This window comes from Mustela erminea, chromosome 1, assembly GCF_009829155.1.
Source record: "Mustela erminea isolate mMusErm1 chromosome 1, mMusErm1.Pri, whole genome shotgun sequence".
Taxonomy (NCBI): Eukaryota; Metazoa; Chordata; class Mammalia; order Carnivora; family Mustelidae; genus Mustela; species Mustela erminea.
In genome coordinates, this window is record NC_045614.1 from 21,644,975 (window position 1) to 21,658,781 (window position 13,807).

Genomic DNA, 13,807 nt, shown 5'->3' on the forward strand with positions numbered 1-13,807 from the left:
ACGGAGCAAGGGATCCTGATGCAGGGCTTGATCCCAGGACCCTGGGACCATGACCTGAGTTGGAGGCAGATGCCTAATGGCTGAGCCACCTAGGCGTTCCATTACTTTCTTTTTTTAAAAAAGATTTTATTTTTAAATAATCTCTCCCCCCAACGTGGGGCTGGAACTCACAACCCCGAGATTAAGAGTCCCATGATCTTCCAACTGAGCCAGCCAGGTACCCCTCACTTTTTAAAATTTCTTTCAGCATTTGGGCAGTTTTGTACCCTATTTTAGAGGTTTCTTTTGTAGTTAAGCCTTTTATAGTGCCCCATGTCCCCTGCTTTCTTATTTAACCTGTTAATATCTGCTTTGTCCATTTTTAGTGTTATCCTTCTACTCCCTTTGATGTCCTTTGTAATAATCCTGACTTTATTCTACTTTCCTCATCCCTTTCTCCTCCCATTAAAAAAAAAAATGATTTAATTATTTTAGAGAGCACGAGCAGGGGGAGGGGCCAAAGAACAGGAAGAGGGAGAGAAGCAGCCTCCCTGCTGAGCACAGAGCCTTTTGCGGGGCTCAATCCGAGGAGCCCACCCCCCAACCCAAATCATGACCTGAGCCGAAACCAAGAGTCAGTGGCTCAACCTCCTGAGCCACTCAGACGCCCCCTCCTCCCATTTTTAGTTGCTTTTTTCTCCTTACTGTTTTAATGTAATATTCTTCATTCTCCTCTCTTTGTTTTATTTTTATTTTTTTAAAGTAAATTTTAGTGATTGATTGATTAGATGCTCTATGCCCAACATGGGGCTTGAACTCACAATCCTGATATCAAGAATTGTGCACTCCACCGACTGAACCAGCTGGCGCCCCATCTTTGTTTTAATCTTAAATCTACAATTAAGTTGACTGTGTATACCAGACTTTTTTCCTGAAGTTTCTCCTATCATCTTGCAGGGGAGGAAAGAACAATCCTCTTTTCTTATACTCTTCTAGGTTCTTGGCTGAGGCTCTGTAATAAAGAAGGAGTAGCAAGAGAAGAGCTTATAAATTTATGTCTCCCTTGACATAGGAACTTTTGTAAGGAAATGAAGATCTGAACAGATTAAACCTACGCTAGGTTTGATGAAGGATGGAAGGCTGTGGGAACTGTGGCAAGACAGAAGGATATGAGCTAAGGGTAGTAAACTGAGGAAAACAGTGAGACCTCTTCACTGGGATTCTTCTTGGTGTCATTCCATCTTGGAGCTAAGGATGCCCTTTCCTCTCTGTATAAGGAGGACACGTCTCTCCTGAGGATCTTATGACCTGCTTCAGGGAAGCCGTGTCTCAAATTCCTTCAGTTTAAAACATTCAGTATGCGAAGGTGCCATTTTGGGGAAGTGTGTCCTGAATCCCATCAATCTCTTGGTTGGGTGAAGCTCTTCTTCTAGTAGATTCCTCACCAAGGGCTCAAGAGTATATTGTTCCTAGAATTCTTGCATGTTTAAAACTTGACAGACAACTTGATTCAATATAAAATTCTTGTTTCACACTGTTATTTCTTGAGTTTTTTTTTTTTTTTTTTTTTTGTTTGTTTTGTTTTTAATGGTGCTCTTTTGTTGCCTTGCTTTGAATGTTGATCTTGAGAAGCCCGGTGCCAATCTAACTCCCCTTCCCTTGATTTTCCCTTGATAAAAAATAAAAATAAATCAGTTGATTTTTTTTTTTTTTGGCTTGGGGGCCTTGGTTTTTTTTAAATTTGTTTTTAATCTTTAAAGTCTAATCATTTTACTAGAGTATGTCTCATACGAAGGCTCCTATGTCAAGGGAAACATAAATTTGTAAGCTGTTCTCTTGCTAATCTGTCTTTGTTACAGAGCCTCAGCCAAGAACCTAGAAGAGTATAAGAAAAGAGGATTGGTCTTTCCTCCCCTGCAGTCAGTTTTATGTCATACTAGAGTATGATCATTCTAGGTCAGTTTTCATAAATACCAAATGGGCCTTTTAAAAACATAAATTGAGATATTCTTTATTTCTATAATTTTTCTTGGATTATAGTTTTAAATATTTGTTCTGTTCCATTTCCCTGTTTTTCTTTATCAGATTCCCTTATATTTCTCTATCTCATCTATCATCTATCTTGTTTCTTCTTCTTTTTTTTTTTCTTTAAATTTTATTTAAGAGAGAGAGAGAGAGAGAACATGAGAGGGGAGAAGGTCAGAGGGAGAAGCAGACTCCCCACAGAGCTGGGAGCCTGATGTGGGACTTGATCCTGGGACTCTGGGATTATGACCTGAGTTGAAAGCAGTGGCTTAACCAACTGAGCCACCCAGGCTCCCCATATCTTGCTTCTTCTTTACCTATTTCTAATTTAACCATTTCTTCCACTTTTTTCTGTTTTTCCCCTCATTTTCATTTTCTTGGTTATATTCAGTTCTTTCTTCAATGTACTTTATTACATTTTTTATTTCACTCTGTTCTTCCTTATGCATCTCTTAATTTTGCCTCCATTCCAGAGATAATTTTGTTTCTTCAATTTTTCCCCTGAGTTCAATGAAATAGCTTTTGTTTCTTCCTGTTATTTGCTCACTTCTGTCTTTTGGTTGTGAAATTCCGATTCAAGGTGTTTTTCATATGCCCAAACACTTGTTTGAAGATATTTAGTTTGGTTTGAAGTGCTGTGCTAGTTTTCTCCTGCTTTGTCTTTGTTTTTTTATTTGAGGGTTGGATGACAATTTTGTTCGGGTAGGTGGATATTCATTCTCTCTCTCTCTCTCTCTCTGTAGTGTCCTGCAAGGGTCGTCTACTTTTCTCCCATTCAGTCCTTGGATGTGGGATGATTTACAAGATTCCTAATTCCAGAGCGCCCTCTTCTGTTAGGAGAGCAAACCATTTTTTTCCTCTTTCTAAGTGGATAGCTCTGTGTGTGTGTGTGTGTGTGTGTGTGTGTGTGTATCCCCGTGTGTCGGGGCAGAGGGGTTATCTTCCCAAGTTGTTTGTTTTTTCTTACCTTGCAGGACTCCAATTTTAAACTTTTGCTTCGTTTCCTTTCACCCTTCAATCTCCAAAGCCCTCCTTTTCTTTCACCTTCCCTCTCCTCTGTCATGAAGCCTTTCAAAGAATGTTACCGCGAGTGAATGCACAGAAGTCCCGTCCTTGTCCAAGTGCTCCGAGTCTCCCAGACTCACAGTCAGTGTTTTCACAGTTAGGGTGGACTTTCTCTCTTTCTGACAGGACTTCAGACCAAGCTTGGGGCTACCCCTCTTTCCGCAGACTGACCCCATCTTCCATGCAGGCTGGCAGCAGAAGGGGGAGCTGCAGCTCGCTGGGAACTGACCATTGTTTTTCTACTTAAAGATAAAGTGAAGTTTGGGCATTTCCTTTGTGCTGGGAGTGCTAATGGCTTGGGTTTGGTAGTGTTGTTTGTCCTGCCTTTTCTTTTTTTCTTCTTTCTCTCTGTCTTTCGGGAGCATCTGGGGAGGTTGGCATGGATGTGGCCATTCCCTTGGTTGACCAGAATCCCATTTCTCAGGTTTTATATCACTGAGAATGTTTTGGGCTCTTTATAACAAATACGCTGAGCTCAGATTGGCTTAGATAACAGGCAAATGCACACAGCTTTGCTGATGACTAGAAATCGGATGCAGGACATGCCTGGCTCAGTGCGTGAGGACTCTGTCTCTGGTGGAGGCTGGCTTCATCCCCAGGTGGATGGCAGCAACAGTTTCAGAAGCACAAAGTCCAGATTCCACTGGGTCCTGCCCTAGATTGGATTCCCTCGAAGCTGGGCCTGTTTAGGGTGATTCTTGTACAGATGATATATTGACAAGAGTCCTCCCCAGAGACATCTAAGGGAGGCGGCAGGATGTAATGGAGGCAGGCTGCTGGGCAGAGGTGGCATTTTAGAAGTCCAACCTCTGTTCTCACAAGGAACTCTGGAGCATGAAAAAGACCGCAGAACTTGTCCTGAGGAGGATGGGACAAGGGGGACTGATTTTCTAGCTGTTTCAGTTGTTGATTTTAACTGGATCATGTTCCCATTCCTGAACCAATTAACAGTCTGATCCGTCTGATCACGACTCGCTTAGACAGGTGAGATGACCCCAAGCTGGGGCATGTCAATGTCCCCTAAGTCAAGTGAGAAAGGAGAGAGTCCTAGAACAGCAAGAAGATGCAATGAGGAGGAAGTGGACGTCAGGCAGGCAAGCAAGTCTACCTCTTGTGCCAGACACAGGGGCGCAGCAGTGAACACACCCACGAAGGGCCTGCCCTCCCTCATGGGCTTTCAGTCTGGCCAGGGAGACACACAAGGAGAAAGCAAGGTGATTCAGGGCTTTGGCAGATACTCTGGAGACAAAGCAAGACAAGGGAATAGAGATGTCGTGGAGGGAATCTCCAGTCAAGAGACTGCCTCACTGGGGTGGTAACATTTGAGCTGAGTGTTGGAAAAAGTAAGGAGAGAAGATTCTGGCTGGGGGAACAACAGTGAATGAATGAAAAAATGCCCTCAGGCGGTCAGGATCATTGAGCCAGGGAGGCACTTTGGGGCACAAATGAGGCTGCCCTCATCTGGAGGGAACAGCGTATGCAAAGGCTCTGAGATGAGAGCTCAGAGTTCCTCCAGGAACCCAGGGGGCGCTGTCTGTGGCTGGAGCTGGGTTGGGGGTAGGGACAAGAAGGTGACCAGAGAGGAGAACAGGGAGGGGCTCGTCCCAAGAAGGGGTTTGGCTTATCCTAGGATGCAGGGGCCCAGGACGGGTTTTTAGCAAGAGAAGGATGTGCTCAAACTTGAGTTTTGTGGGGAGTGGACTGGAATGGGCAGGGATGGGTGCCTTGCTGGGCTGACACAGAGAAATGAGAAGCAAAACAGGCAGAGTCGGGGCGGGAGGGTTTGACACTTAAGAGGCAGGGGACAAGGGTGATGGAGGTTAGTGGCTGGGGCCAGGTGAGAGGTGTGCCCATGAATCTGGAGGGGAAGCCCCAAACACATGCCCGCCGGTCGATGGCAGGAAAAGAGTGGGCCCCAGCCAGCCCACAGTGTGGGGGTGACTCCCCTGTCCCCCTTCCCCATTGGCAGGGTTCTGGAGCACCTCAGCAGCCTCTCCAGAGAGGTGAACCTGGACTATGAGCGCAGCATGAACAAAATCAACTTTGACCAGATTGTCTCCTCCAAGCCTGACACATTCTCCTATGTGACCCTGCCTAAGAAGGAGGAGGAGAAGGTGCCCAGGCAAGGTGAGGGCGGCTGGACAAAGGCGGGCCCCAGGGCCATCTGCTTAGCCAGAGCCCTCCCGCCCTTCCTATAAGGTGGTCTGTAAACCCAACACTCCCAGCACTTACCCTGCTGCCTCCCCAGCTGCCTAGGGCTTGGGGGAGGGGGGTGGGGAGGTCCACGAAGGCTCTTCTGGGGCACCTGGGTGGTGCAGTCAGTTGAGCATCTGATTCCTGATCTCAGCTCAGGTCATGATCTGAGTCGTGAGATCCAGCCCCAAATTCGGCTCCATGGGCATGGAATTTGCTTAAAATGTTCTCTCTCCCTCTCCCTCTGCCCATCTCCCCATCTCCCTCTCTTAAAATAAATACATAAATAAAATCCAGTAGTCTGAGTAGCACAGAAGGAAGCAGGTCATGGGTTAGAGGACAGCAACTGTTCAGAAGTGGACAGAAGGGCTCTGGCGGTCTGAAGGACATTCGGCAGCAGGGGGCAGGTGACATTGGTACAGCCGCATTTGACCCATGGCAGACTGCATCTCCAAGTAGGGACACGAGTTCCCCCAAGCCCTCGTTGCTTTAACTCTCCTGATGCCGGTGCATTTCATTTCCTAGACTTTGAGCTGCCACGTGTGGGAAGTGCCCAGGAAGCTGGGGTCAGGGGTGTGGACAGTGGGCACTCTGAGGGTCCTGGTGCCCACATCTCCTTTGCGTGGTGCTGGGTTATGTGCAGAGTGGGCAGGAGTGAAGGGGGAGAGGGCCTGTGGTTCTCATCTACTTCAAACGGGTCAGGGACGCAGAGGGGCCTGGAGGGGATCCACTTACCCCAGAGTGGGCAGCTTGCTGCGAAGCTGCAGGGCTGCGTCGGCAGGCTGTGGGAAGAGAGGGGGTCTGGGGTGGATATCTCTTTTGGAGGGTGGGTGTCTCTTTGGAAGGAGACAGGAGTTGTATCTCTCCATCTCTACCTGTAGATCCCTCCTAATCCCTGGTGTGTCCCAGGCCAATCTGACCCTGCCCTCTGCCCCTACCCTTGCAGGGCTGGTGAGTGTTCCCAACTACCCCTTCCGGGAGCAGAAGGAAGACTTCACCTTTGTGTCCCTGCTTACACGGCCAGAGGTCATCATGGCCCTCAGCAAGGTGCGGGCTGAATGCAACAAGGTGATGGGCATGTCCCTGTTCCACTCAAACCTCTCCAAGTACAGCCGCCTGGAGGAGTTCGAGCAGATTCAGTCCCAGACCTTCTCACAGGTGCGTGGGCATCCGGGGCTTGGAGGGCCACACGCAGGCTGGAGCCTTGGAGCTGACTGGCCAGCAGTGAGGCTGTGAGCTCCTGTTTTTAAACCTAGACCTTGTGGGAGGGTGGGGGTTGCCCAGGGGGATGGCTCATCCCAGAGAGGAGAGGAGAGGAGACCCAGGGTAGGCTCCCTTTCCGGTCACTTTCCATCCAATCCTGGCAGCTTCTGAAGCAGACCTCTTGTCCTGGAAAGGCTAACAGGAACTCCACATAGCTGCTAAGGATGGGGGTGTGAGGGAAGAAGGGTATAGCCTTGTGGGAGACCATCACCAGGTACTCCAGGAAAAAAGCTCCCCGTTCCTGTTTCACTCCGTGTGTGTCTCTGCTCATTGGCTGTGTCTCCATCTCTCTGTCTCTCCCTTAGCTGGGGGAAAAGCCCTGCTTCTGCTGCCCCTCCGCCCTCCTTCCCCTAGAGGAGCTCTGGTCCCCAGGATCACGGGAGGGTGTTGGTTGTGGGGCTCGGCAGTCAGTTGGGGCTGCGGGAGGTCCTTCCCTGGCCATCTGGGTCCTGAGGCTGCCCCAGCACCCTGGTGTCTAGGGTCCCTGAGTGTGGTGGCTGTGGGCAGCAGGTTCCCGGGGGGCCCCACCTGATGCCGCCCATGGCCATTCCAGGTGCAGATGTTCCTGAAGGACAGCTGGATCAGCACGCTCAAGGTGGCCATGCGGAGCAGCCTGCGGGACATGAGCAAGGGCTGGTACAACCTCTATGAAACCAGCTGGGAGGTGTACCTCATGTCGAAACTGCGCAAGCTCATGGAGCTGCTCAAGTACATGCTGCAGGACACGCTGCGCTTCCTGGTGCAGGACTCGCTGGCCAGCTTCTCGCAGTTCATCAGCGACGCCTGCTGCAGCGTGCTGGACTGCCCCGACCACATGGTCTGGGGCGACGACCTCATCAACAGCCCCTACAGGTGGGGCTGGCCGAGCGCAGGCGCTGGGTGGCCAGACAGGCAGGGGTGGGGGGAATGGGGCAGCCGGGACCAGGGTGCCCAGCACCACCAGGTCTTGGCAGGGAGAGCCTGGCCCTGGCCCTGGTGGCCAGGGATTGTCCCACCAGCTCTGACTTGCATGTCTCTAGGTGGCCTTCATTTTCTCCATCAGTCCCTGAGTTACTCAGTCAAAAGAAATATTCTTTGAGCACTTGCGATGGACCAGGTGGGGCTCTAGCAGAAGCAGAGAGGCAGGACTCCTGCTCTCATGGGGGACAGGCAGCAAGCCAGTGAATCAATAGATGGTCACTGCCAAAGTTTGCAGGGGCTGTGACAGACCAGGGTGGGGCAGGGGACTCTGCCAGGGGGTCAGGGTCCTCTGAGTCAAGACCTGAGATTGAGAGGAAAGCAGCCAAGGAGATGTGAGGGGGAGGCACTGGGCTGAAGGCCCAGCACAGGCAGAGGCTCGGAGGGGAGGAAGACCGTAGGGCTGTCAAGGGTGGAAGGGCCAGCAGCTATGGCTGGAGTGGGGAGGGCTGGTCAGGACAATATGGGAGAGGTCACAGGGACAGGCCAGATCAAAGAACCTCTTGGGGTTACAGTCGGGGGCTAGATTTATTCTATGTGTGGTCAGCAGCCATTAGAGGGGAGTTACACCCTCATTAAACAAAGCTCTGGATTTGTGGGAACAAGTGAGGCAGAAGGCAAGTCAGACCAAGTTTTCTGGCATTGTCTAGAAAAAGGATGATGTGACTGGGACTCGGGAGGGGTGCAGATTTGGGGTAGTGCCTGAGTGGCAGTGCTATGGGCCTGGCAGCAGGAGGAGGGGAAGTGGGAGGAGGGGAGGGGAGGAGACAGGCTGACTCCTGTGGTCCACCGCTAGCACCGAGCCCTGAGGGGAGCTGTGTTTGAGATGCCCATAAAGGCAGGTGGGTGATGGATGGCAATCCAGAGGGCAGCAGGGAGGACTGGCTGGGAAGCTTGAGGGTTGTTGGCGTGTAGTGGGCATCTGAAGTCAAAGATGGTGGCCTCCCGGGGAGAGCGTGGGTGCCGCAAGGACCCAGGGTCTGGCTGGCCTGCCCTGATGACCTCAGGACCGCCTGGTGGTGGTCTTCCCTCTTCCTGGTACCTGTGGATCTCTGGGCAAGTGGCAGGGATGGATTAATCTTTGGCTGCTCTGTGTTTTTCCGGTAACTTAGAAAGGTTTCTAGAAGGAGGGAGAAGACAATTTTCATGCATGGAGAAGCTTGAGAACCATCAGGCTGGCAGGGAGGGCAGAGGGCTAGATATGCTTCACACAGGCCTCCTTGGGCGCCTGCCCACAGTCAGCCTATCACCCGACAGGCCCCGGAAAAATCCCCTCTTCATTGTGGACCTGGTGCTGGATAGCTCAGGGGTGCACTACAGCACACCACTGGAGAATTTTGAGACATCTCTGCTCAACCTCTTTGACAAGGGCATCCTGTCCACGCATGCGGTGCCCCAGCTGGAGAAGGTAGGCCACAGCTCAAGGCCCAAGGCATCTGCTGGCCTGGCTGCTTGTGGCTACCCAGCCACAGGCCAATGGGATTAGGGCAGTTCTACTTGATTTCAGGCCTCCTGCCTGGCCAGCAGAGTGCTCAGACCTTCAGTTTTTGAAGGACTCCCTTAATCCTCATCACAAGCTGTGCTGGGAACCCTTAGCATCCCCATTTTGTCATGCCCCAAGAGGGCACAAAGCGACCAAGTGTCAGACCTGCGACTTGAACCGGGCTCATTCTCCACCCCTGCCACAGCTGCTCTGGCCCCGATTCCACTCTCTTGATCCCACCCAGCTCCCTGCCTCTCTCTCCAGCTAAGATGTGGACAAAGACTGACTGTCACACTCAGGACCTCTTGCCAGAAGTCCCCACTCATCACACACCCCACACATCACATCTCACTCCTCCCGGCCCAAGAGCTCCTGGAACTAGTCCCCTTTTGTCTTCCTTACTGGGTAGCCAGAGCCATCAGTGACCCAGCGGCCTTGTCTGCTTCTTTATTGGGCTCTGCACCGAGTCAGGCCCGGGTAGAGGAAGACACCGCCCTTGGGTGGGGCTCCGGGGACTTCAGCCCTATCTTAGTCCACAGGGTGCTGGCAGACACCACAGCAAACCCTCTTCCATACCCTCCCCACACTGTCTATGACTGGCCACACAGCTGCCCCTGACCCCCACTGCGCTGTCTGTGATTGGTCACACTGCTGCCTTGATTCCCACCACGCCGTCTGTGATTGGTCACGCTGCTGCTCCGACCCTCCCCACGCTGTCTGCGATTGGTCACACTGCTGCCCACGGCCCTCCCCGCGCTGCCTGTGATTGGCCACACTTCTGCCTGCTCTGGCTTCGGATCCCATCTCTAATCCCTCTGCCTGAGCCCTGTGGCTCATCCAGCTCTTCCCCCTGCCTTTGGCTCTGCAGCTGGTGATGGAGGACATCTTTATCAGCGGCGACCCCCTACTGGAGTCCGTGGGGCTCCACGAGCCACTGGTGGAGGAGCTGCGGGCCATGATAGCCAATGCTGTGCGCAAGGCCATGATCCCACTGCAGGCTTACGCTAGGGAGTACCAAAAGTATTTGGAGCTGAACAACAACGACATTGCCACCTTCCTCAAGTGCGTGCGTACATCTGAGGGCGTCTGGGTGTCGGTGTGACCCCTGGCCACCCACTTACACCCTCTGCCCCTCGTGTGTGTCCACCGTCCACAGAGACTACCAGACGCATTGCCCGACAGCCTCGGAAGTACGGGAGGTGGTGCTCACCCACCTTCAGGAAAAAGAGATCCTGGACAACTCGCTGCCCAGCAGTATCATCATTGGGCCCTTCTACATCAACGTCGACAACGTCAAGCAGAGCCTGTCCAAGAAGCGCAAGGCCCTGGCCGCTTCCATGCTGGACATCCTGGCCAAGAACCTGCACAAGGAGGTGGACAGTGTAAGTGCCCAGCCACCGACATGCATTCACTCTCGAATCCTTGGTGAGCTCCCATGAATAAGGAAGGTGTCCCTAGGCAGGGCGAGGGCTGTCTGCAGATGCCCAGGCCAATGGAAGAATCTGCCTTGACCCCCAGCCTGTTTAAGGGGAGCTGTCCCATATGGAAGGTCTAAGGAAATAGGGGCTACTATCTCTTTCCCTAGACTTGGAAAGACCTGGGAATCTCACCCAAAGATGGGCCAGTTCATGGAGCCGGGGGTGTGCCGGTGGGCTTAGAAGTCCCATGCATGTGTTGGCTGGGCGCAGGAAGCTAGGGAGGCCTCAGCTCCCCAGCAAGTCAGCTGCAGGATGTGATAGGGTGGGGGCGGTTACCTGTCAGGAGACACTGGGATCCAAGAAGGAGGAGCAGGCCCCAGGAAAGGACAGGGCGGGTACACGGCCTCCCTAGTGCCCTCCGCCCCTCGCCAGATCTGTGAGGAGTTTCGCAGTATCAGCCGCAAGATCTATGAGAAGCCCAACAGCATCGAGGAGCTGGCTGAACTTCGCGAGTGGATGAAGGGCATCCCTGAGAAGCTGGTGGGGCTAGAGGTGAGATGGGTATAAGGGGGACCGGGGGCTGGGCCCGGGGACAGACAGCGGCTGGGAGATGAGGAGCCAGGAAGCTAGAGGAGAGGGAGACACAGAGGATAAGGGGCTTGGGAGGTTATAAGGCTGGGTGCATGGTGGAGGTTCAGAGCCATGCTATCTGGGAGTCCAGGAGGGTGGGAGGTATAGGACGGGGCCTGGCAGTGGGAGGTGTGGCAGCCTTGGCCTTTGGAGCCCTGAGCCCAGTGCTGGCCGTGGATCCTGCGCCTCTTCCCTCACCCCAGTCCTCCCTCTGTGGAAGAGAGCCACCTTTCCTTAGTGCTCAGCCCCTTTGGGGGTCCCACACATGCAGCTCTCATTACCACCTGTCCGTGCAGGAGCGGATCGTGAAGGTCATGGATGACTACCAGGTCATGGACGAATTCTTTTACAACCTCAGCACAGAGGATTTCAACGACAAGTGAGTGGGAACTTGGTCCCCCTCCCAGAGTGGGGGGCAAAGAGGTGCTGTGACACATGACACATGGCTGTGTGTTCACACCAGAAATGTCACCCAAGATGTCTGAGACCGTGGCTCCACACGGGCCAGGGCCAGGTGGCTGGTGGTGCAGAAGGAAATCACAGGAGCCTCTTGATCTAGGGCCCCTGCTGCCCCCTCACCCTGTCTCCATTCTCTAAAACATTGTCAGCCTGACACACACATGTTCACACAGGCCTGGAATCCCCTTTGTGGGAGGGGCCCTTTGGGATTCTTGGGAGCATGGAGAGCAGACAAAGCTATCCTGGTGATCAGTGGGGAGTAGCACTTGTCCCCACCCAGCTCAAGAGCCTTCTGAGAAACAGCCCTAGGTTGGGACTGCCTTGCCGAGGCCTCCAGAACCCCTTGCCCACCCTGCCCCATAGGCCTGGGGGGCCTTCAGAATGTCGAGGCCTGGAAGAGGTTGGCGCTGTCTCCTGGGGTCCCTGCCAAGAGCCCCAAGGCACTGGCTTTACAGGGCATCCTGGTACTCAGGCTGGACCTCCCCTAGGGTCAGCATTCCTAGGCCAGATGCAGGCAGAATCCCCAAATTCTACAGAGTCCCCCCATTAGCCAGCAAAGGGAGTCAGTCTGATATGAAGGAAGCTGGCCTGGTGGCCTTGTTGGTCACCATGGAAGTGCAGACCAGAGGCCATTGCTTTGCCTAATGGAGGTGAGGCACCTCCAAACTCCGGAATGTAAAGGGGAGGTGAGTCTAGCATTTCCAACATTGTTCTCTGTCTTGCCCCATCATTGCACTGGGCACCATGGGCCAGCATCTCCCTGGATGCCCACCACAGCTCCCAGACCACAGGGAGAGACGGCCTCCCCAGCCAGGCAGGCCCACATCCCGACCCTGATGGTGGCAGGGGCTGCCTCCAGCTCACTTCCACTTCCTGGTTGCTTGGCTGTGACTGGTTCCAGCTGCCACCTGGATTCCCCCAATCTCCCCCTCACCCTGGGTGCCCCTGCCTGGCCAGGCCACCCCATGATTTCATCTGCGACCCCCCCCCCCGCCAATGCCCACCCCATCCTCTCCAGGTGGGCTGCCAGCAACTGGCCTTCTAAGATCCTTGGGCAGATAGAGATGGTGCAGCAGCAGCACACAGAAGATGAGGAGAAGTTCCACAAAATCCAGATCATGGATCAGAACAACTTCCAGGAGAAGCTGGAAGGGCTGCAGGTGGGGCTGGTTCAGGGCTCCGCTACGCCTCACTCCCCACCATGTGCTCTGGGGCCAGGCCTGGCTTCAGGCACGCAGCAGGGGCTGTGGGGATGTTTGGTGGGTGAACTGGTGGGTGGATGAACAAATGGCTGGGGGTGCCTGGGCAGCAAGCTCCAGAAAATTCAGGGTTACAAAGGGTCCCAGCTCTTCCATGGTGTCCTCAGAGCCCCAATAGGTGAAAAAATGGGCACAGTGTTAAGGATGCTGGGTCGCCCTCTGACCTTGCTATGTCAAAGGGACAATCAGCATGCCTGTGATTGGCCAGGAACCCGCTTACTCCAGGAGAAGAAAATGCCCTCAGAATGGGGAGGTGTTGGGGCCCCGGATGCAAGCCCGTGGTTGGGGCCCTGGAGGCGTCTGACCCCGTGCTCCTTGGCCCACAGCTGGTGGTGGCTGGCTTCTCCACGCACGTGGAGATTGCACGAGCGCACGAGATCGCCAATGAGGTGCGGCGGGTCAAGAAGCAGCTGAAGGACTGCCAGCAGCTGGCCATGCTCTATAATAACCGGGAGCGCATCTTCGGCTTGCCCGTCACTAATGTAGGCCTCCTCGGGGGACGCCGCCCCATAAGCCCCACAGCTTGAGGAAGAGCCCGTGGCATTCGTGGCCATATCTGAACCCAGCTCCTGGCTGGCAGGAGCCCTGGCTTTTGGAGGGTGGGACTGAGCAGGCTGCAGAACAACTCCCTAGCCCCAGCCCTCCGGGCAAGGAGACTGGCTGGAATCAGGCAGGAGGCCTCGCAGAGCTACCCGGAGCCCATGTGCAGTGGGGGAAGGGAGGCCAGGCCAGGGCTCATGGGGACAGGAGCAGGAACGGCATCCAGGAGCAAGGAATGGGAGAGGACCCGGCCCAAGAAGGAGCAGTGAGTGTGCAGAGAGCCTGGGAAGCACTCCCGGACAGCCCTGATTGCTCTGTCCCCGCAGTACGACAAACTCTCCCGGATGGTGAAGGAGTTCCAGCCCTACCTGGACCTTTGGACCACGGCCTCTGACTGGCTGCGCTGGTCGGAGAGTTGGATGAATGACCCCCTGTCGGCCATCGATGCCGAGCAGCTGGAGAAGAACGTCATCGAGTCCTTCAAGACCATGCACAAGTGTGTGAAGCAGTTCAAGGACATACCAGGTAGGCAGCCA

General features: G+C 53.7%; 1 protein-coding gene across 2 annotated transcripts in view; it reads left to right on the top strand.

The window, feature by feature from the left end:
- The window catches only part of DNAH1 (dynein axonemal heavy chain 1), a 74,980-nt gene that overhangs the window by 19,485 nt on the left and 41,688 nt on the right, over positions 1-13,807 (top strand). For both annotated transcript variants that reach the window (XM_032321474.1, XM_032321483.1), the window contains exons 9-19: positions 5,039-5,196; positions 6,209-6,420; positions 7,079-7,377; positions 8,740-8,890; positions 9,834-10,027; positions 10,122-10,347; positions 10,816-10,935; positions 11,310-11,392; positions 12,491-12,632; positions 13,058-13,213; positions 13,598-13,796. In XM_032321474.1, the coding sequence (XP_032177365.1) occupies positions 5,039-5,196; positions 6,209-6,420; positions 7,079-7,377; positions 8,740-8,890; positions 9,834-10,027; positions 10,122-10,347; positions 10,816-10,935; positions 11,310-11,392; positions 12,491-12,632; positions 13,058-13,213; positions 13,598-13,796 (1,940 nt within the window). The remainder of the gene's footprint in view (positions 1-5,038; positions 5,197-6,208; positions 6,421-7,078; positions 7,378-8,739; positions 8,891-9,833; positions 10,028-10,121; positions 10,348-10,815; positions 10,936-11,309; positions 11,393-12,490; positions 12,633-13,057; positions 13,214-13,597; positions 13,797-13,807) is intronic.